This window comes from Periplaneta americana, chromosome 11 (genome assembly GCF_040183065.1).
Source record: "Periplaneta americana isolate PAMFEO1 chromosome 11, P.americana_PAMFEO1_priV1, whole genome shotgun sequence".
NCBI classification, from domain to species: domain Eukaryota; kingdom Metazoa; phylum Arthropoda; class Insecta; order Blattodea; family Blattidae; genus Periplaneta; species Periplaneta americana.
This window is the reverse complement of record NC_091127.1, coordinates 92494366-92519293: the sequence shown is the minus strand read 5'-3', so window position 1 is coordinate 92519293 and position 24928 is coordinate 92494366. Positions and strand designations below refer to the sequence as shown.

Here is a 24928-nt window from a genome sequence, read left to right as displayed (position 1 = left end):
ACCTCTGTTAAAAATGTAGTAACCATGGTTAAAATGTAATTTCTGTGCACCATTCATAATCACTTCCACGTAGTTAGCTAACACTTCATTTAACCAGGGTAAAGTCTGTGATGGCACACTATTTCTACAAAATGACGAAAGGAAAGCATCCTTACCTCTGCAAAGATAATAGTCAATGTCTTAAAACGACTGCGCTTACTCCGTTCTGCATCGAAACGAATGTATTCTGTATTTTCGAGTTGAATTTGTTTGTCTTTGGGCGCTGTTATGTTTGGGAGTTGCATTACTTTGTTTTTCAGTGCTGTTAAGTTAAAATCATATAAAATGGAAAATTGAAAGCGAAAATGATTATATCCAAATGTGAGTCTGAAGTATTGATAGATTCATTATTATATTTAAATATGGGGAATCCTAAATATGTTATGTTAAAAAAAAAAAGATGGAATATCCATAAAGGAAAAGGATGAAGAAGATAGATAGAAATATGTGTACAATCCAGGGCCCCAATTACAATAGTAGTGCCGTATCCTAAGATACATTCATAACCTTGCTTTTTTTCAGCCTGCAACGTAGGAAAAGAGATACTCGAGTATTCCCTCTTAAAATAATGGAAATATGAGTTGCATAGAATCGTAATGTAAGCAGCCGATTCATTTGAGAAATAGGACTGTTTGTGGGTTATTCCAAATGATTCATTTTTGCAGCAGAAATTACATGGTAGATTTCAATAAATGAAATCTCTCCTGAAATTTTCTGTCACCTAATTCCTTGTAAGAATTCTCTCTTTCCACTAATGAAACTTCACATTCACCATCATCCCTACTCAAGTAATCCAAGTACAGTAATAATCAACTTCGAAATAACCAGCTGTGGATCTGGCCGCCATTTTGTTTTACTAGGCCCACTGATCACTAGTTATCTGCTTTAACCGCTCAAATATGGTCGGTTAGAGATTACCATGGTTAACCTCCTGTTTACGTCCTAACCGAGGTTGTTGCACTGTAAAAATGCTTAACCAGGAATTAGGTGGCAATTTTAATTGTTGGTTATGCTGACCGATGTTAATGGATGTGGCCATTACCTTATCACTCATCTCTTTCTTTGGAAGTCGCCTCGTCTGCCCCCTCCTCTGATGATTTATCATTGTCATCCTCACTCAGATACGGTCATCTTCTGTGCTGTCCATCTTGATAGAGATTCCAGTTTTCATGAAGCTCTTCACAATTATATCATTTGAAATTAGCCCCCATGCCCAGATGATCCATTCACATATTAATTCGAGTGAAGGCCTCTTGATTTTTCTCGTAGGTGTCTGCATATGGGATCCTGCAGTCATCCATTCTGCGTACATTCGCCGTACATGATCCTTGAACGGTTTATTTACTTAACATCAAGTGTTGCAGCATTGACGTTAAACCACCAAGAATTATGGCCAGATTTGTTATCTTCGACATTTCTTGTTTAATGTTGCCGACAAGATGGCCACTGAAGCTATCTAAGATCAAGAGAGACTTGATTTAACAGGTGGCCCAGACGTTTCCTCCCATACAACACGCACCCAATCATGCATTAGGCTGGAAGCCATTCATCTTGGACACGAACATGTAGCCCAGGAGGAAACTTCCCTTTTGGAAGCCTTTTTTGTTCGAATATCATGTACGGGAGAAGTTTCCGCCCATTCGTAGTGATGGCCAACATAACTGTGCATCAAATTTTCTCTGCACCTGTTGTTAACAAAGTGACGCTAGACGCACTCTTTTCGTTAATTGTGGTGTTCCTTGGCATATCAAATAAAATCTGCGTCTGATCTGTGTTACCAATTTGCGAGAGCACATAGTTGTGCTCTCATCGTTTCTTTATGATATACCGCTGGAATTTCACTACTTTTTCTGTGTTGTCCTTCAGCAATTGCCGGCTTAGAGATGTACTCCTTCAGTTATTCGTGCGAAACTGCGTAACCGTTATTTCGTAACTCCGTTATATAACCAAACATTTCTTTTCAATTTTTGGATATTGTCCAGATTTTGGTCCCTGAAATGATAAACTTCTCTTTTTCGCAATCTGTAACTGTTCTTTTTTTTTTTTTTTTTAACACAAAACTCAGCATGATTGCCATTACTTTCCACAAACTCTGTAACTCGTAATTTGGATTGTGCATTGTAACTGCAGTTTTTCTTTCATACATGGACCAGTATAAATGTTGTAGCCTAAATTGAATTGAATTTAAAAGGTAGAGGGCTATAACAGCCATAGCACTGTGAGCTGAAAGATATATTGCGCATCCCCATCATGATAACAGATATATTGCGCATCCACATCATGATAACCTACCAGTCCAATAGTTTGATGTTCTTAATGAACTGAAACTATGGACTGAGACAGTTGATAGCTCATCAAGCTTTGGAAAATGTTTGCCAAAGATGAAAGCTCTTTGAGTGAGTGTATTGCAGTTGCACAATGGATGAGCTACAGACTGATCTCTCTGTGAACGAGCACAGGCTGGTTGATATTACTGCGTGAGTCTCACTTCCTGAGCCAAGAACTCCCTAATGCTTACAGGTCACTCCTGTTAGGTCTGCTCGGATTGTCACGGTAGCTACAGCTTGCGGCATGGCAGCAGATTACATGTTCTGAAAGCATTATCCTATGCCAATGATGTCAACTGATGCCCATAGGAGCAAGCACGCGTTTTAGGGTACGAACACGCTGACGATTAAAATGTTAACTGTTATGTTTTATTTAACGACGCTCGCAACTGCAGAGGTTATATCAGCGTCGCCGGATGTGCAGGAATTTTGTCCCGCAGGAGTTCTTTTACATGCCAGTAAATCTACTGACATGAGCCTGTCACATTTAAGCACACTTAAATGCCATCGACCTGACCCGGGATCGAACCCGCAACCTTGGGCATAGAAGGCCAGTGCTATACCAACTCGCCAACCAGGTCGACACGTTGACTATGGTAGACTAGCTGGTAGTGGTAGTGGGGGAAATGAATCGCTAGAATCATATGACACCGCACACGTTGACTCATGGATGGTCGCTTTACTGCTAGCTTTCCAGCAAGCTGTAAGCTCCAAGAATGGTTTCAGTCATTCTTTCAAGCTTGCAGCGCAAGTCTCGGCATGGAGTTACAGAGATATTGGAGAGGTGGTCTGTGGACCAGATGTCAATGATGACTTGTGTAATTAGTAGAGACGACTTTTATCAATTATTTGTGTAATTCGTGCTTTTTAATTTACACAAATTTGTATTCTATTTTAAATTATGTGCGTGTGGTTTAGTTTTGACGTTAATTGGCCGTAACTCGATAACCAGTAAAGATTTTGAGCAGGGTAACTTTTAAAACGAATTTCTTACTCAACATTTTTCTCGCTTTGACCCCCCATCTAACGTGAAAAACAAAAAAGTTTACCACTTACCGTAATTTTTTTTCTGTGAGCAGATCACTTCAAAGTTAGTATTTTTTTTCTCACTTTTAAAAACAATATTTTGACTTTGAATTGTTTTCTATGCTTCCCTTGGACATTGACCTATCAATACAAAAAATTGCAGCACGATTGTTTGAATATCATAGATGCTATGACGTGATAATGTTAAACGGAGCGGGAAATATCATTCTTGGCTACTCCGACTATCAGCCAGCGGCCTGTCAAGCTCCGCCTTGAGCATACCGCTTGCTTCACTCGTAGCGGGAATCCTGTATCAATGGTTGTGAAGTTTTAAAACACTGCACACATTGGATGTAGAAAAACTGATTGCTCGTGTGTTCGAAAGACCTGCCACGACATTAAATTTCGTATAGATTCAAAACTGGAGGTGGAATTTAATTAATTTTTTAATTACAAACTACTAATGAATTCGGATGAATGGATATTGTCGTTCACCATTAGGCCTGATTTGGAGTCTTCGATCTCAATTCAAGAGTTTAATTGCTTTCTTCTGTATGTGCCTTAATACCACGAAAAATAAAAAAATAAACAAATAAATAATAACTAATATCAATCAAATTATTGAGAATGTTCACTAGGCACTATTTTGTAAGAATTGTACAGTTTACCTCAGTGTGAGTATAAGCCGTTCTTCCTGCAAAATAGGATTCCCTGGCAATTTTTCTAAGCTTTCTGTATGAAATCTTTGGTTAAATAGAGAAGATAATCGAAAGTTTCGATTTCCACTTTCGGGTAGCTAATGAATTTTTCTGGAAAGTTCCACAGATATTTAAAAAGATAATATTCACCAAACGCAACCCTTTCATTATTTATAGGGTGAAGGGAACACTCTCGAGAAAAGAATTCTTGTAATAATAACCACTTTGATTCTGCACTGTCTAATAAATCAAATTCGTCCTCACTACTTGAATCTATTGCGATATCAAGTCTACTCAGAGATTCCAAGGAGATGACCTAATCAGCTGTGAGTCAGCTGAGAGATTAAAGCGACCTGTAAACAAGCTCCAATTTGTGCACACCAAGCTTCCTTGTCTTTCATAACACTGATAGCGGAGCCTGCTAGCTTTAAAGCTAGGCGCCAATGTGTTCGTACCCTTAGAGTCCAGGAGAGCCTGAGCGCTTTACAGCGGAAAGGAAAGAGATGAAAGATGTAGTACGAGTATATGCCATTTGGTCGAGCTATATACAGGGATGGCCAGCACTGATTCAATGGGTAAAGGGAAGAGAACGTATTGAAACTGTATCCATGTTAATTTTTAGATTTATCTGAGAAGTATAAGTGCATTATAAGAATGTAAGTTTTAATTTTAATGTTCATTTTTCACAAGTTTGCTTTTTAATTCAAAAGGAATATTTTCTCAACTTTTTTACAGAAAAGTGAAATTTTCAGATATGTTTGTTTAGTAGCCTTACAGGTACTAAAACAATGTTTTCGTAAATCTAATATATCGTAAATATGTATTAGCCTACTGAAGATAGTGTATTAAAATGTTTGAAAATATTCGCATGGAAAATGTTTGTAAGGAAATGAATTAAAGCAAATACTGTTACATCACAAACAAAAGATATGTCCTATTTGTTGGTAAAACGTCAGCTCTATAGCTTCAGCAGATTTCGAGATAATTTAATATTCTGATAACAGAAAGTTGCACACCAATATCACCTAAAAGCATAATGCGATAAGAGTTTTATTATGTAATATTAGTTACAGTTAAAACATATACCTAGACAACTTTGCTTTGTACTATAATATTGTTTGGATTACTTTTATAAGGCTAAAGATACCATCAGTATCAATTTAAACTTATCATATCATATTCAGGGTCTTTCTTTGGGATAACACTTTCTTTATGAATGATGTGTTTAATTCACTTAGTACAGTATAGTTGTTATTATGGAATTTGTGTGAATATTCCTGCTCTACTCTTTATTATGTTATTAACATTTAAAACACAACTGCAATATTAGGCTAAGAAATAGATGTCAGTACTTTTGTTTTACAGACAATCTAGAAAATAACAAACAGAAAGAAGCCATATAAAATAACGACATAAAATTTCACGTTCTGTTTGAAGTTTGTGCACCACTGTTTTCTTAATCCAACAGGCTGCTTCCTCCTAGCATACCTAGCGCTTAATGCCCTCGCACGACGTCAAGGTCAGAAAAATGTGCTTGCTTTGACATCACTGTCCTATGCCATCGCAGGGATCTTTACTGCTTATAATACTGGAGACTCTGATCGTGATTACGACTATCACTATTATCTCTGATGGCAATTTCCGAAAATCTACTGTATGTGCACACTAGGCCACTCTTCATTCAGTCTGGTCAACTGCTGAATTACCACAGAGCAGCATTTCTCAAAGTATCTTGTCAGGATTCCATGAGCACTATATGATTTTAAATTTTATTTTATACATTTTTTTACTTGGTTATTTAATAACACTGTATCAACTACTAAGTTATTTAGCGTTGATGGATTTGTGATAGCAAAATAGTATTTGGCGAGATGAGGCTGGGGATTTGCCATAGTTAACCTGACATTCGCCTTATTGTTGGGGAAAAACTCTGAAAAAACCCAACCAGGTAATCAACCCAAGCGTGAATCGAACCCGCACCCAAGCGCAACTCTGGATCAGTAGACAAGGGCCTTAGCCGACTGAGCTGCACCGGTGGCTATTTTATGCTTACATGTTAGCGGGTACTATAAAAGTATATAAATATTACGAAAATATGAGTCAATATTAACATGAAACCACCGACAATAATAATAATAATAATAATAATAATAATAATAATAATATCCCAATAATATGCGTAATAATAATATTTTTGAACATTTAAAACAGAAAATAATACTTATCACTTTCATCGTCGACCTGGTTGGCGAGTTGGTATAGCACTGGCCTTCTATGCCCAAGGTTCTGGGTTCGATCCCAGGCCAGGTTGGTGGCAGTTAAGTGTGCTTAAATGCGACAGGCTTATGTCAGTAGATTTACTGGCATGTAAAAGAACTCCTGCAGGACAAAATTCCTGCACATCCGGTGACGCTGATATAATCTTTGCAGCTGCGGAGCGTTGTTAAATAAAACATAACTTTTTTTTTTTTTTTTTTTTCCACTTACATCACTGGATTCTCTGCGTAGTTGATCTGGTTAGCGAGTTGGTATAGCGCTGGCCTTCTATACCCAAGGTTGCGGGTTCGATCCCGGGCCAGGTCGATGGCATTTAAGTGTGCTTAAATGCGACAGGCTCATGTCAGTAGATTTACTAGCATGTAAAAGAACTCCTGTGGGACAAAATTCTGGCACATCCGGCGACGCTGATATAACCTCTGCAGTTGCAAGCGTCATTAAATAAAACATAACATTTAACATTTCTCTGTGTATGTGTCCACTAAAACGAAATACCGAAACAGACAAAATGTAGAAGTGGAAATGAGACTACAATTTTTCGCCATAAAATCAGATTGCAGGCTTAAAAAGCAAATGCATTCGTCCCACTGAACAGAATTATTGAGATACTAGCTTTCACTTGTCCGTTAATTATTAAATACTAATAAAATATTACAAGGCTTATGCAGTTACACTTTAGGTTAAAAGGGGTTTTGTGGCAGAAACAGTTTGAGAAACACACACAGAGTTTACGGATATGTACACACGACAACTGTGATCACGATTAGGTCGATAATCTCGAGTAGAGACTTAGTCTACCACTGGTGTTAGTATTTAGTTACAGGAATTGATGAGAAGGACATAATTTGTTTTATGAGGGACCTCCTATACAATCGCTTGTCCCTGGCTGATCTTGCTCCATAGCTGATGGAAGCAATCCTGAAAAGACCGATGTGTTAAATGCAGGGTAGTAGGCTACTAACTGCATAGGATCTCCCACTCTTCCTCTCTGCTTCTCGCTCCCCAAAGAACCAGCTCAGGAAGCGAGACGCGAGCAATATGTCGCATCCTGTACAGGTTGTTCTTGATGGCACATTGTCCTGTAAGAAATCTGACTGCCTAGTGGAGCTGTTTCTTGCTCAATTTTAACAAGTCACTTGACCTGCTTTTATTAAAATCTCTTATGAGGGCCTTAGAGTGTTTGCAGCCCTCACTTGAGTTCCAGTAGTTTTTGTGTTTCTTGAGAGCCCAGTCCCTGATAACCTGCTTTATTGGTCTTAGAGATAGTCCCAGCACAGGCTCAGGTCCTGTGAATGGGATCTTGGTTCCCTTTTTGGCAGCCTCATCTGCTCTTTCATTACCCTGAATCCCTGCATGTCCCGGCACTGTTGAACTGTGTTATGTTCAGCCAGTATCATGAGGGGCTCGTGGCATTTCGATTCCAGTTTCGACTTAACCAAGGGAGCTTCAAGTGCCTTAAGTGCCCACTTGGCTATCTGGAAATATAAGAATATGTCTACGATTGTAGCCCTTCCAAATACTTTCCCTGATACTGGCTAAGATAGCAAAAATCTCAGCCTGAAAGACTGTGACATATTGACCCAAGCTAAAAGAAAGCTTTGTGCCATTTTCAAATAATCCAGCATCAGTTTCTGACTTGGTTTTGGAACCATCAGTGTACCAGACTGGAGCCTTATTGTTCTCAGGTTTAACCTGACTATCCCATTCACTGCGTTCTGGGTAAGTGACAGTGAATTTGTCAAACGAAACCCTTTGTTCCACGATATTGGTTCTCATATTGAGAATTCGATAAACATTGCTGTCCTAAGGGAGTTTGAGGTGATCCAAGTGTTCAATATTGAACACTGTTGTCTGGTGACAGATTCTGTGAAATGCCGTGAGAGCCTGAGCCTCAACCCAGAGAACTAAAATGTTTGAATTGGATAGGTTGATAAATAAAATTAGAGCAAGGTTACCTTTAATGGTGTTTATTGTGCAGCCGTCCTGGCTTCTCTTGGTGATACATAGAAGTCCACAGCTGCCCTAGGCACTTGATAATTGTATTAATTATGATACATCGAACATGATAGAAAATGGCTGTTAGCCGTGATAGAGAGAACGTCTGTGTTAAAATGGCGATACTTCCACTAGAACACATGAGTGGAGACATCTATAGTGAAAATAAATAAATATAAACAATAAACAAAAGAAAACATGTAAAGTGCAAACATCCCACCCACCAAAAGGCATCCAGCCTTTTCAAGTTCATGGTAAAGGACATAGTGTATTAATGGGTCTCTTGAGTTCACCATTTTTTGTGCGAACTGTTACCACACAAATCAAGTTGTCATCACCGGGATGGACATCCTTCACAACTGCTGCCTTCCACTGAAGAGGAGGTAGATTTTCTTCCTTGATGAGGACCAAGGTTCCGGGTTTGATTTTGGGCTGGCTAGTTGTCCACTTGGATCGAGGTTGTAGGTTGCTCAAGTAGTCCCTGGACCATCTCTTCCAAAAATGTTGAGTAAGTCGTTGAATATTTTGCCATCTTGATAGAGTGTTAATGGGAGATGACAGAAAATTATGATCAGGAAGTGCAGTTAGCAGTTCTCCAATTAGAAAATGTGTAGGAGTAAGATAGGAATAATCAAAGGGATCATCATTGAGCTTGGTTAGAGGTCGAGAATTTAAACAAGCTTCAATTTGAGTGCTGAGAGTTGGTTTTACCATTGTCACTATGTATTGTGAGTGGTTGTCCTCTGCGGGAAATGAAGCGTCTAAGTGCTGCAATGAAAGCTTTGGTTGTGAGATCAGATATTACCTCTAAATGAACTGCCCTTGCAGAAAGGCAAACAAAGACTCCAAGATATGCCTTAATTACTATTTTACTTCGCCGTGTGCCTGTTTTTATTAGAAAGGGACCTGCATAATCGAGGCCAGTGTTTAGGAATGGGTGTGTAGGTGTGACCCTTTCCTTTGGTAAATTTCCCATCAGTTGTTTGGCAGTGATACATTTCAACTTGTGACAGATGATGCATGTGTGGATATATTTCTTGACAGTTCGTCTTGCTGATTGGATCCAATATCTTTGGCGTAAGGACGCAATCAAAAGTTGAGGACCTGCGTGTAGTAAGCGAATGTGCTCAGCGATTATTATTAGTTTAGTTAAATGATGCTAAGGGTGTAGAATGATTTGGTGCTTGGCTTCTTCAGAAATTGGTGCATTTTGAAGTCTTCCTCCGACTCGCAAAATACTCCTTTCATCTAATATTGGATTCAAAGCTCTTATATTGCTTGTTGAATTCACAGTGTGATTGCTGTTGAGCATTGCAATCTCTTGTGGGTAGGAGACTGCTTGCATAATTTTTATGCAAAAGTCCAAAGAATTTCTCAATTCTTGTGCAGTGAGTTGACCATAATTCCTTTGATCAATTGATATGCGACAGTTTGCGATAAATCGTATGCAATAAGCCATTACTCTTTGCAATTTGTGGAGCTTTGAGAATCTGGTGATGAAATTATCATCATATTGAGTGCTTAAGAGTGTTACTGTAGCTCGTTGTTCTGGGAGGTTGGTTGATTGTTCTTGCAGAATAAGTTGTGGCCAACTTGAAGAATCTTGACTTAACCATGAGGGACCATGCCACCAGAGTGAATTGTCAATGATCATTTTAGGTTGAAGTCCTCGTGATACTAAATCCGCAGGATTATCCTTGGATGGCACATGTTGTCATTTACTAATGGGTGCAATTTCCTGAATTTCTGCAACACGATTAGCTACAAATGTTTTCCATCTAGTGGGACATGAAGCTATCCATGCCAACACTAGAGTAGAGTCTGCCCACAGTTGTATCTTAATTGGATTCAAGTGTTCCAGAGCCTTTAGGACTCTTCTTAGAAGTCTTGTTAGGAAGACTGCTCCACACAGTTCTAATCGAGGAAATGAGATCTGCTTCGAAGGTGCCACTTTGGATTTCGCACAAAGAAGCTTACTGCTTGTTTCATTAAGATTGGTTGACCTGATGTATATACAGGCACTGTATGCCTTTTCGGAGGCGTCAGAAAAACCGTGTATCTCAACAGTTTGAGTTGTACCCTTGAAAACTACAAATCGAGGAATACTGACATTATTTATGTATGGAAGTTGGTTTGACAAGTTTTCCCAATCTTGACTAAGGTTGGAGGTCAATGGTTCATCCCAGGAAGGACCTTCTTACCATAGTCATTGCATAAAACTTTTACACAGTATTACAATAGGTGATAGTAGTCCCAATGGGTCAAATATAGATGCAGTTTTAGATAAAATCATGTGTTTCGTTGAATTGCTTGAACGTTTTGCATCACTTTGATCTAGATCACTGATGATCTGAAATTGATCCTTGGAAGGTTGCCAGATAAGTCCTAGCGTCCTTACTACGTCACTATTCTTTGACGTTAGTGAATGTTGCGATTGTCTGAGCTCAATAGGAATAGTATTCAAAAAGTCTGCATTGTTGGAACTCCATTTTCTCAAATTAAAACCTCCATGATTAAGCATGGTTTGAAGTTCAGTGCTAATCTTGATGGCATCAAACAGGTTGCTTGTGCCAGATATGCAGTCATCTGCATAAAAGTCTTTATTGACGATTTTGGCTACTCGAGGGAAATTGACACCTTCATCATGAGCGAGTTGCTTCAGGCATCTTGTAGCTAGGAATGGTGCAGAGGCTGTACCATAAGTGATAGTAGTGAGTGGTTCTTGGGAATCTTCTCTCCAGAGTATGCACTGCAAATTATAATTCTTGGGATTGATATTCACTTGCCTATACATCTCCTCAATGTCAGCTGTAAATGCAATTTGATGAGTACGAAATCTAAGGATTATAGAGAAAAGATCGTCTTGGATAGTTGGTCCTGTAAGTAGGATGTCATTCACACTAATACCGTTGTCAGTTTTTGCTGAAGCATCAAATACAACAAGAGTTTTGGTGGTTGTGCTTGACTGCTTGAGAATAGCATGGTGAGGAATGTAGTAATAATCATTCTCTTCTGAAGGCTTGACATTGATCAGCTTCATATGACCAAGTGCTTCATATTCACGCATGAATTTGATGTACTCTTGTTTAAGGATTTCTTCATTGTTCAATCTTCTTTCTAAGTAGAAGAAACTCCTTGCTGCCATTTGTCTTGACTTGCCAGGTTTCTTGCATTCCTTTCTGATAGGAAGTTCTACAATGTATCTTTCTGATGCATCTCTAATGGTATGCTCCTTGAAGTGTGCTTCACATTCCTTTTCTTGAGGGGAATGTACAATCTCATTGACTTCTTCAAGATTCCAAAAGTTTTGTAATTGTTTCTCTAGGTTGTGATCAACATGCAAGAAAAGAGATTGTTGTAATTGTGCATCATGATTTGCCTTAGCTGCTTGAAAATATTCACCACTAAGTATCCAACCAAGTTGAGTGTTTTGGAGAATTGGATATTTCCCAGGACGTGTTCTCCTTTCCATTACTAGAAGTTGCATAAACACTTGAGCTCCGAGCAGTATATCTGTTATTTGAGGTGTATGGAAATTTGGATCAGCAAGTGATAGAGATTGTGGGATATTCCAATCATCATGATGTATGTAGGTTGAAGGAATATGATCAGTGATCTTGGGTAGGACAATGCAATCAACATTGAAGTGATACTTGTTTACATTAGAATGGACTTCTAAATTGACTGTACTGTTAGCTCTTGATGTGAGATCTCCAAAGGCTTGTAATGTGATGGGACTTCTTCTTTTCTTCAGATGAAGTTGTTGTACAACACATTCAGAAATGAAATTGGTTTGTGATCCATTATCTAGAATGGCTCTAACTGTAATGAATCCTCCATGTGGATTTCTTAATTTGACAAGAGCTGACTTAGGAGTACTTGACTTGTGTTTCCCTTTAATGTGTGATATGTCGATTGTTGGGTCTCACTTGTCTGCTGTGTGACTTGTGCATTGTGATTCTCATGAACAATTGAATTGCGTCTAGAGTCCTTATGGATCAAGGTGTGATGATATTTGCCGCAATGTCTGCAGGAACCTATTGACGTACATGTCTTCCAGGTATGTGTTGAACTGAGGCAGTTGCTGCATAAGCCTTTGTCCTTGACTATCTTAAACCTCTCGCTAGGATTTGCTTGAAGAAATTGAAAACATCGATATAATTTGTGTCTACAATTACATAAACAACACTGATTGTTCGTTGTTAAGTAAGATTGGTGTTGAGACTTGGTGATTTGTCTAGTTTTAGTGAGTGATGTCTGAAATTCCCTTATATTGTAGCTGGGAACACATAATTGCATTGTTTGACATTTAAGTTCAGAAACTTAATCAGCTGTTTAAATGTTGTTACTGATTGTTGAGCGTAACTAGTTTCAAACTCCACTCTAACCCTTCTATCTACTCTTGATAATACGAGTTCATTTAACATCATGTCTAGAATGTTAGTTTGAGTGATAAGTCCTTGCAATGCGTCTAAGCTACCTTGAAATTTGTTTATTAGTTGACGCAGTTTAGATTCCGTAGAATAGATCTTGTTTGTGTGATTCAAAAGTTGCTTGACATATTCTGCCGCAATTAACTTTGGGCAATGGTATCGATTGTGTAAGAGTTCATACGGTACTGCATAATTAGTTTCTTTGACACTGATATTCTTAACAATGTCTTTAGCCTCGCCTTTCAAGGCTGAAATGAGGTAGTGAAATTTTTCAATTTCAGACAGGTCGTCATTTTTAGAAATTAAGTTATCGAAAGTATCCTTAAAATGCAGCCATGATGACCAATCACCGTCTAATGTGGGAATGTTAATTTTCGGGAGTCGAACATTTTTCTTCTGAATAGAATGAATCGATATAACAGAACGAGCGTCTTCATTTTTGTCATTACAGCGAGTAAGATTCAAGAAATGTAGCATTTTAGCTTCTAACTGATCGTAAAGATCTTCAAAATCTACACGATAGTTACTATGTTCAGCTGTGTTATCATTTAATTCTAATTCAACTTGTACAGTTTGGAATTCCTCATGAATTGATCAACTTCAATTAGGCTATAATCAGTGCTTGTGATTTCATTCTTGACGAAGTTATCAATTCGCGTGATGTTGGCTTTGAGAATACCTCTCTTTTTTATTAATTTATGTTTATCTGCTTCATTCATATTGTTGTCGAGAATGACTATATGTTTCCGTATGAAGGAAAGTGCTCCTAGTGGCGGCTGAATGAATTAATATTTACGTTGGTAACCCTGCTTTTAATATTGCTGACGAGCGTAGTTCTCTCTAGTGGGAAACTGTAACACTATCACAATGGCGTCTAGATTTAACCTATATCACGGGCCGGAGGACCAAAATGAACGCTATCCGTCCTGGAGGACTAGAATGTTTGAGTTGGATAGGTTGATAAATAAAATTAGAGCAAGATTACCCTTAATGGTGTTTATTGTGCAGCTGTCTTGGCGTCTCTTGGTGATACATAAAAGTCCACAGCTGCCCCAGGCACTTGATAATTGTATTAATTATGATACATCGAACATGGTAGAAGATGGCAGTTAGCCGTGATAGAGAGAACGTCTGTGTTAAAATGGCGATGCTTCCACTAGAACACATGAGTGGAGACATCTATAGTGAAAATAAATAAATATAAACAATAAAAAAAAAAAGAAAACATGTAAAGCGCAAACATATGTAATGGGGTGAGTTCTATCAGCATTTCACTGCTGCAGTGGGAGTTGTTCTAAATGCTCCCGTTATTGCTATACAAAACACCCTTTGCAATTTAAGTTCTGCAGTTCCTTAATTTAACTCTTGGCCATCACATAAGCATGACATAAGAGAGTAAAGGTCTTACTACAGTGATGTATATCCAATACATAATCCTAGGTTTTAGACCCCAAGTCTTACCAAGCATTCTTCTATAGGTCCAAAAAAACCCTGTAGGACTTGGCAATGCAGTAATCTAAGTGCTTTTTCCAAATTAATCTGTTGTCCAGGATGAGTCCTAGATACTCAACTTGTGAAGAGTAGGGTATCCTCTCCTTCAAGTTCACTATAGACCTCATTCTAGTGAAAGGTACCGCTACCATTTTATTGGGATTAACAGAAAGTTTGTTCCTGTTACACCAGGCTTCAATCTTTTTTAGTGCAACTTAAAGCACTTCGAAGACTGTATTAGGAAATTTTCCTTTAACAAGTACAGCAATATCATCTACAAATCCGATAGTAAAATACCCAGCCCCGAGTTCCTGCAGCAAGGTATCCACAACCAGGTTCCAAAGTAGGGGTGAAAGAACGCTACCTTGAGACAGCCCCTGGCCGTAGTCAACTTTAAACTCATGGTAATTTGCCTGTTTTCTAGCATAAAGTGTATCCGTCTACAGATAAGTGTAGGGACATTATGCTCTTGAAGAGCTTTTGACACCATTTCGCAAGAAGTTTTATCAAATGCTCCTTCTATATCTAGAAATGCTCCAATGGCAATTTCCTTAAAAGCTAGCGCCTTCTCAATAGATGAGAACAACATGATGAAACACTGCTTCTGTGGATTTACCTGGTAGATAGGCAAATTGGTACTTGGGTAAAGGAAAATCCTTCAATACTTTGTCCCTAATGTGCCTATCCACTAATCTCTCCAATTCTGTAAGAAGGAATGAGGAGAGGCTTATTGGACGATATGCCTTGGCCTTGGTGTGACTAGGTCGCCCAGGTTTGGGCATAAATGTCACTTTGGTCTGTCTCCAAGCCAATGGAACATAACCAGAGGCTAGGCAAAGATTCTGCAAAGTAAAGACTGCAGTGAGTCAATTCCCTGTTGCAGCAAAGCAGGCATGATTGAATCAGGATCTGCGGACTTATTTGGTTCAAAAGAATTAATGGCCCATCCTTACTTTAGTAACAGTGATCACATCCCTGACCAGGTTCCAGTCCTCTCTGCTCGAACATAAACGGAGCAGATTTGGTTGCCCCAGATCAGTCAATCACTGTCTACCACTTTTTTGAGTCTGGAAAATAAACGCTTTTTGATGAACCAGCATTTCCATACCAGACTGTGTGTAACTACCATCTTGTAGTTTGTGCTGACTATCTTGTGAGCACCTTAAGCCATTAGCTTCACGAGTCTTGCACTGCTAGGAATGTTTTCCATCCCTTCGCAGTGCTCCCTCCAAGCCTGCCTTTTGACTTTGCAAATAGCCTTGTTGTAACTGGTAAGTTCCCTCCGATAGGTGGTCCAATCACCAGTTCCTCGTGCAAGTTTGAAGAGCTTCCTTGATTTATGTCTAATTTTGCTTAGCTCTTTAGACCACCAAGGAACTTGCCTTGGCTAGCCAGCAACCTTAGCTTCACAGTTATTATAATAGAATAGGAGAATGGACTGTTGCAACTGTAATATAATATAATTTTTATTTAGTATTCAGCCTAAATGACATATCATGGTTTAAAAAACATCAACAACAGTTACAAATGTAAATAGTCATTGAATGTTATAGACAACTAATGTGCTGACGTTTCCACCCTCAGGCATCTTCAGGCATTTGACTCAATATCTTATACAAAATTTTACCATCTAACATATTTACAAATCATGTGTACATCATTAAATAACAGTTTAAATGGTTATCTCTATGGAAAGCAAACAACCTAAAATTCGAATAAGGGTACAGATATTAAAATAAAATTATTGTTGTAATAAAATTGATTGTGACTAAAAATGTTGTTATTAATCATATATTTCTTAATTCATAATAGTGTGATTATTAAAATAACGTAGTAAAATCATAATATGGTTCTTATTAAGCTTCATATAAGCCAATATCAATGATTTTTTATTAGTTGTGTATTTGGAGTGCGGACACAGATCTCACTGAGAGGATAATCCATTCGTTGGTGGAATTCATTATTTAAGTTCACAGAAAGGCCTTGTATGTGATGTAATAGATTATATTCATTGACATTATTGAAGTTGCGTTTGTGTTAAAAATCAATTTGGTGGAATAGGTTGCAACTGGTCAACTGCCAACTCCACATCTATTATAGAACGAATGTTCCTAGAGATATCCAATACCAATGCTGAAAGGTCTTTTCTGTATTCGTCCCAATCAGTTTTCCATGGTTTCCTATTGATCACTGGATTAGTGATTTGAGACTTAGTTCTAAAATAGATGTACCTATGATCGGATACAGAAGTATCCAATGATACATACCAGTTTGAAACTAGGTCCTCAGCTAATTTAGTCCTTAGCGTTATGTCAATAACTTCTGTCTTCTGTGTATTAGCAAACGTTGGTTCATTACCTTCGTTAAGAATATTTAGGTCAATACTTACCAGATATTCTGCCAGCTATTCGCCTGTTGGATTGATGTCAGTGCATCCCCACAGCACACGGTGAGCATTGTCATCAGTCCCTAGGATGATTTCCTTACCCATCTCGTTGCAGTGGACGATTGATCTCCTCACTGTCTCTGATGCGGGTTGGGTTCATCATAAGGGAGGTACAGATGAGAACAGTAAAGTCCTCTTTCTGCCCCCTTACATTACGAATGTTTCAATAGTTGTCACATCCCTAGAACAGAACTTCTTGGAGTAATTTCTGATATAAATGCAGGCTCTTGGCTTTTCAGTATTGGGACTATAGAGTGCGCCCCCAGTACAGTTAACTCCCCTGATAAAGCCCTTGTATGTCCAAGGTTCTTGAATGAGAGCAATATCTATAATTTCTTCAGCTAGCTTCTTGCTCAATATGGCAGATGCTGCCTTACAATGTTGTAAATTAATTTGAATTATTTTCATAATTAACAAATCAAAATACTTACCTTAGACAGCCTCTTGAGTGAAGTCTCCCCAGAGATTCCAACATCCATGAACTCTGCAGAGTTCTCCTCAGCTGCTGTCTCCTGTTTTTCCTGAGCTGTCTTTTTACAGGGATCGAATAGGATCTTAAAGAGACCCCTGGCCACCCCAGTAAATGCATTCAGTTCATTTTCCTTGATTTTGGCAGCTGATTCCTGGTCAATCATGATTAGATGCTGTCCAGTAGAATCAGTCTGCCTGTGAACTACTTTCCAGTGCTCTGTACAGAGCCTCTGGTTAAGCAGCTGTATGTGTTTAAGGAGCACTTTCGAATCACCGGTTGTTAGATCACAGGTCCTAAATGCCATCTTAAATGGTTTAGGAAGGTCTTTAGCCTCCATTGTTGTAGCCTACTTGCACGTCACCCACGTGGTTACTAGAAGCTAGCGAAGTGTGTACGCAATGTTGCTGCTTTGCGTTTCTCGGTCATATTTACAAATAAAAATTTTATAAGTGGTAATAAAGACGGGAAAATTATGCAATTTTTTTTACCCAAATTTGAGTTTATAAATTGAGGGGGTGGGAAAATTATGCAAGGGGGAAATTTGTGTAACTACGGTAACTTAAAATGTACTAATGTAATTCGAAAAGTTGTTTAGGAAGACATGAAGATGCAAATTAAACATGTCCTTTTACTTTCTCATGCAAATTCTGAAGAGACAATATTATATTTCAAAAATTCAATTTTGAAATTTTTTCTGAAATGCAATCTCACCATTCCTGATATCGGAACAACTCGTTTTTGGTATGTTAACTTTCTGTGTACAGTGTTCAGTGATAGGGGCTTAGGTCAAATCGTGGTTGATCCACCCTAAATTTAAATCTTGCATTGGGCAAACTCATGGTTCAGGCAGCACAGGGCTTTTCTCCTGGTACTCTGGCTCCCCTATGACATTCCAAAAATTCTCCATCCATTCATTCATTACGAGCACCATTGTGCTGCACTCTCCATAGTCTCTGATGAACTAAGTGGTTTACAGCTCTTAGCACTAACAACATCTATGAGGCATGCTCGTAGAATTTGGGTGAATAATGGCAAGTTATGAACCCTGGCATTATACAAAAGAGAAGTCCTGTATGCAGTAACATCTCTTGTGTAGAATTTGTTCATATTCAGTATCTACGAGGCGTGTTCTTAAAGTAAGTTCCGTTTTCAATTATAGGTGTCGCATTGCTGCAATCGTTATTTTGCGCATTCGTGTTTTCTTCTTCAGTCCTCAGGCAAGCTGTGCATGCAGTTTCAGAGCTTCAGTCCGTGTGTGTGGTTAGTTGTGATCAGTTGAAATGTTTAAAGTGATCGAGCACCCCACTGGCTGTGAGATGCAATCTGTTATCCGTTTCTTGAATGCGAGAAACATCAAACCAGCTGACATTCATCATCAACTTTGTGAGGTGTATGGTGATGATACCATTAGTGATGGAATGGTCAGGAGATAGGTTAGGAAGTTCAATGAGGGCCGCGTCTCTGTGCATGACGAGCAGCGTACCGGTCGGCCATCTTTGATCAATGACGATTTGGTGCGTGCTATCGATGATAAAATTCATGAGGACAGGAACAAATTGACCATCGCCCCTACAGCCCGGATTTGGCTCCGAGTGACTTTCATCTCTTCCTGCACCTCAAGAAGTTCCTCGGTGGTCAACGTTTTGATAGCGACGACACCCAAAATCTCATCTCGAAATTTAGCTGGGAACAAATTGACCAACCCCCCTACAGCCCGGATTTGGCTCTGAGTGACTTTCATCTCTTCCTGCACCTCAAGAAGTCCCTCGGTGGTCAACGTTTTGATGGCGACGATGAAGTGAAGACAGCAGTGCGGGAGTGGTTTGCATCGCAGGAGGGCGAATTCTACAATAAGGAGATAGAAAGACTTGTGGCACAACTCGATAAATAACTCAATAATGGTGGAGATTGTGTTGAGAAGTAATTGAAGTGTAGGGAATACAATGCAACAAAAATGGTTTGTAAATATCTTCCCGTTTACTTACTACACCCTTTTGGAACTTACTTTAAGAACATGCCTCATTCATGCCAATTCAATTGAGAATGTTGCACATGAAATATCACTCACTAAAAGAAATGGATCTTTATTTAAAAAAGTGCAGTATTGATTTACTTCGAAGTACTTGTGATGTATAATTATATAGAATGTAATGTCTTCAAAGAAGTTTGTCAAAAAAATTATTTATGTAATTATAGGTAATTTTATTCTTCAAATGAAGAACTTATTTGGATAAAAAATTTCAGAGCTTGACCAAATCTATATGAGTGTTCTTGAAGTATTAACATAATTCTAGTCATCATGGAAAAATAACAGCAAAGAGCAAGCTTTAATTTCCATATAAGAATTAATATCTACCGAATTATACCTCTCATTGACATCTCCTTTAGAAAAAAATGTTAATAGGAATTACTTTTCAATACTAACAACCATATCTACAGAAGCAAAGCATAGAAAAAGAATTACTTAAATGACATATGAGGAGACTCAAAATTTAAGATAAGGATTGCTATTTAAATCTCAGATAGTGCAGTTAAGAGTAGGAAAGATCAGTCTATTAGAAGGGATGTTTTTTTAACAGTCATTTACAAAAAAAAAAATCTATATACAATAGAACTGTCCATAAATTATTTTCACTTGAACAGTTTCCTTTAACACTTGGTTGTTTGAAAAGAAACATATAATCTCATTGTAAACTGCTAACATCTCTTCATATTATTTTCTATTAGTTAAATGCTGATTTTCGTTAATGGCAAAGTAATGTAGAAGCAACTAACATACAGAGAACTCTTATTTTGCAAAATTAATTTCATATATCCCCTTAACAATACAAATTACAATTGAAGTTAGATACCTTCTCTTCCCCTCCCCCCCCCCCCATCATTTGTGTGCAATTCAAAAAATGAAACTATTTCCTAAGTGCACATTATGTATGTCTTGTAGAAAGTATAAGAAAGATGGATAATCTTTATTACACTGATTTTTATAAACATGCTTCCGATAATTGAAGAGTGGAAATGGCAAAGGTTCTAAGTGCCATTGTTTGGCATTTTCCTTTTAATGAGACATCGTGTTCCATTCACCATCACTGATAAACTGGAAGTTCCATGAACCTGAGGTCTTTAGAAGTAATTCGAACATTCACCCCAAAATTTTTAATGTTCTAACTCCGGATACCTTTGCAGTGTTCTATGTGCCATGATAGGTATTACTGATTCCAAAACTTACCCAAAGCAACATGTTTTATAATAGATAACTGAATTGTTACAATTTAGGCAAATATGTTGTAGATTCAGGCAAGGTATTATGTGTATGTAGGATGACAACATTGTCCCTAGTGTTGCAAATGAAATTGTGTCATGCATGTTGAAGTTGACAAATGAAGGAAGGGTACCTGAAGAAGAGGAAATTAGTCATTAGGTCCGATATTTGCTCAGGCCAAATCGTGTAATGATTTTCTTGATTATGTTTTTGACACATCACGGTCACTTTGATCAGGTGACACAGAAGTATTTTGTGAGCAGCCACAGATTTTTGAGTTGTGACCGTGAGTTTGGCACAATTGAGAATAGAAAGAGAGATTGTGATCATTACCACAAATTTAAGATTTCGAAACTGAGCATGATTTGTGTATCCAAAAATTTCCCGTAAATCATCTTACCAAAAAAATGTTTAGTAATCTAGAGTGATGGAAAGCTGATTAATATTATAAAAAAAGGAAAAATCTATCTAATGTAGAAGAGACTCCACATTCTCCCACAACCAATGCTACTTAGTTGCAAAAAAGCAGGCCTCCTTAACATGATACCGTTTCTATTGGACTGCAAAGATTTTTTTTTTTTATGAAGAACTTTGCAGACACTGAGAATCTCAATGTAATTATGAGCTACATTATGATATTTTAATGTTTTTTAAATTTACTTAACCATGTATTACGAACCCTTTTTTGTTTGAATTTTATAATGCCTCTTTATAAGAGTGACATTTGGAACATTATAAAGAAAACATTCTATAATCTTTGCTGTGTAATATGTTAGTATAAATAGAAATTATTCATACAGTACGTTTATATTCAAGACTAATATGTATCTTTCATAAATATATCAGTAGTTTAAAAATTAACATTAACAATAGGACTGCAAAAGTTTTTACTGTGTCCTGTAAAATTTTCTAAATGGCACTTAGAACCTTTGCCATTTTCACTCTTCAATTATTTTCTTGGCATACGTAGAGCTTGCAATCACCTTGCAATCAGTTCATGCCAATTTAATATTAAGGTCAGCAGAAAATATTTAAATTACTTTTGTGATACAAAGCCTGCAAATATATATTACACTATTTTTTTAGTTTTGAAGTGTAATATCTATATTCGACCTGCACTACAGAAAAAATTAAAGGGTTTTGTGAAGCAGATATTCTATTGATATTATTTGACTTCAGTTGTGGAAGTGCTTACATTTTATCTGATAAACTCAGCAATGTAAACGAGTTCTTTCCTATACACAAAGTGAGTCCACGTGTATACATAATCAACTTGAAAGAGTTTATTATAATCCATGGTGGGGTTTTAATAAATTAAAAAAATAATGTTATTAATTGTGCTTTGGCATTGACATAAAACAGATGCTTGCACAATAGATGTGTAACTATAGAAAGTTAATACAAATTGGCATTACTCATAGGTGTATAAATAACAATTGGTAAACACTAGACCACCAAGGACGAGACATCAGAAAATATCAAATTTGCGTTGAATTCTTACATATAGCCACATTAAAAATGTTGACATTTGAAAGTTTTCCTATAAAGCTGATGAAATTAATATCCTTACATATTATTTTAAGTAACATAAACACTAAACGCAAATAATAGTTAATCTACAGTATTAGTTATTTCTTACTCTTAGTGACATTAGTACAAGACTATTTTGCTTATATTGCTCTGTATGCTGTGACTTGATGATACATCATAATTGAGTTTTGTCTGTATTTTTTATTTTTATGAACCTGATGTATATAACACAGTAACATAATTCCAGAAAATCCATTTCTTTGTAAACAAGACATCAATCCTGATTAATATTGTAACAAGAGCTTTTGGATTCATGTTTACTTACATAAGCATGGTATGTTTAATCACATTCAGTATTAGTAATTTTAGACTCAAATGAAACTAACGTTTAACTTCTAAGTTGTCATATTATTAACTTCTGTAATTTCACTTACAACTTAATTATATCTTAACATTTCTTTGTGAGTTGTAGAATGAAGATAACCTATTATTTACACGTTGAGTTTAATATGTTTAGTACTCTTCAAAGAAAATATTTTCTACACATATGCTTACATAGTTGTAAGTTTTGTTTGGAATTAAAGCACTTTTGTTGCTGTTGGCCCCATCTCCATAACTTTGTTCTTTTGACACTTCTTTACATTAAACTAGAACTATGTTAATTTGATATACATCAATACTGGTACAGAACTTGTATGTAAAAAAAAATTGGTTTGGAAGTGTAAACTAGAAGTGTGAAATTATCAAGATGCATTCATTGAATTTACTTTTATTAAATAACATTAAAAGTATTCCTTTTTATGTTATTATTACATATTTTAGTTATTCAAATTTTTTTATGTTATAATGCATGTTTTGATATTTATTGCAGAACATCTATGATGGAAGGATCTGGTTCTTTAGAACAGCAGCTAGAAGCTACTAAGGTATGTTTACTCTTATATTTGTTATTAATCAGAATATAATCTGATTAATAGGGTAGAATTGTATACCTTGGAAGTTTGAAGCTGCTAACTTATTACTTTAGCAGTTAAATTCCATTTACATTTCTAATTTATATAGTTTAATGATATCAAAACACTACATTTTCACTGTAGAAATAAAGAAAACTAAGGTATGTTTACTCTTATGTTGACAAATTCACAGTTTTTGTGTGTGCTCGCGTGCATGCATTACTAGGTTATAAAACTTTCTTATTGGTAGTGGTTGTCCTGGACGTGCATGCATGCGCACGTGCTTTTTTGTGCTAAATAAGAGGAATAAAATAAATTTTTTTGTGTTTATTTTCTATACATGCATTTTAAATTTTAGCGTAAGGCAACAGAAGTACGAGCTCGTCGGTCAGACCTCAAAAAGATTGAAGACTTGGGTGCCATTTTAGAGGAGCATCTGATTCTTGATAACCGTTACACAGAGCACAGCACAGTGGGGCTGGCACAACAGTGGGACCAACTTGATCAGCTTGGAATGCGTATGCAGCATAATCTCGAACAACAGATTCAGGCACGCAATCAATCTGGTGTGAGTGAAGATGCACTTAAAGAGTTCTCCATGATGTTCAAACACTTTGATAAGGACAAGAGTGGACGACTCAACCAACAGGAATTCAAGTCATGCTTGCGTGCTCTCGGTTATGACTTGCCAATGGTGGAAGAAGGACAGCCTGATCCTGAATTTGAAGCTATATTAGGTAAGAAAGAAAATGGAATTAAGAATTGCATTTTATCAAGAATGGAGTATGTAGCATTTCATCAGACAAACATTATCCTCATCATCATCATCTGCCTTCAAGGTATTAGGCCAAGTGACCTGTTACGGTCTCACTCCAGTGTTTCAAAAGTCTTATCAGCCTTCTTCTCCTCATGATTGGTGGCATAGTAGTTTTAGAGGAATCCTGGTAGGAGACTTCTTCATAACATTATTACGATAATTTTGAATTTGTTCCAATATAGCTCGCACTTGCAGTTCTTCTAAAATGTTTATTATGATTGTGATCTGAATGAGTGCACCTCCTGTATGGTGCATAAATCTCATTTCCGCTACCGTAATCCTTCTTTCATCTTCTTTACAAATCGTCGATGCTTCATTGTCATCTGAAAGAACTGGTCTGGCTATAGTCTTATAAATCGAACATTTCAAGTTGCAACATTTCTCTTTTTCCATTTATTACCCTTTAGTTTGCTGATATTATATTGAAAAATAAGAACAATTACAAAAATGTTGTTTTCAACTTCATAACAAGAACTTTCTTAACCATCCTGGTTAGTACAAAATTATATATAGAATCATATGGTCAAGAAAATCTAATTATATTTTAGTTATAAAAGGTTACACAAAGAAGAATGTGCCATAGGAAAGTGTTTTCATTTTTCCATTCTGGAAATCTGGTGTAAATCCTTGCAAGTTCATATGGTTGTGTTGTGAATGGGATGACGTTTGGAAGAAGTTGGTACAGGATACTTTTCATTCCACCATTTCTGCATTAATAATCTTCCTACCTATAAATTTTTGCGTTATTCCTAGAGAGTGAAACTTCTGGATTTATTAAGAAAAGCAAATATACCAGTTAAGGGAAAAAAGTACTCAAAAGGATGTACACTAAAATTTTTGTACTAAGAAGGATGGTTAGAAAAGTTGTCGTTATGAAGTGAAAAACAATTCATATTCGTTTTATAATTGTTTTTATTCTTCAATATAAAAATTTCTTGACAACAATCAGAAATTAAAATTTCTTGAATCGTGTAAAATTATCTCTAGTGCAAGTTTAACAAATAAGATGGATACAGTTTTTGTCAAGAAACAACATTGGTTTGGGGGTGAGCAATGGGATCCTCATCAATTTTGTGAATATTGTGATACAGTAGAACCTCAATTATCAATCTCTTGATTAACCAATTTCTGTATTGTCTGTTGCCAAAAAAAAATTTACTTTCTT

At 37.0% G+C, this 24928-nt stretch overlaps 1 protein-coding gene across 7 annotated transcripts in view; it reads left to right on the top strand.

Moving 5' to 3' along the window:
- Positions 1-24928, top strand: part of alpha-Spec (alpha spectrin) — a 333133-nt gene that overhangs the window by 302302 nt on the left and 5903 nt on the right. For all 7 annotated transcript variants that reach the window (XM_069839770.1, XM_069839771.1, XM_069839768.1 and 4 more), the window contains 2 exons: positions 22865-22919; positions 23305-23683. In XM_069839770.1, coding sequence (XP_069695871.1) covers positions 22865-22919; positions 23305-23683 — 434 coding nt within the window. The remainder of the gene's footprint in view (positions 1-22864; positions 22920-23304; positions 23684-24928) is intronic.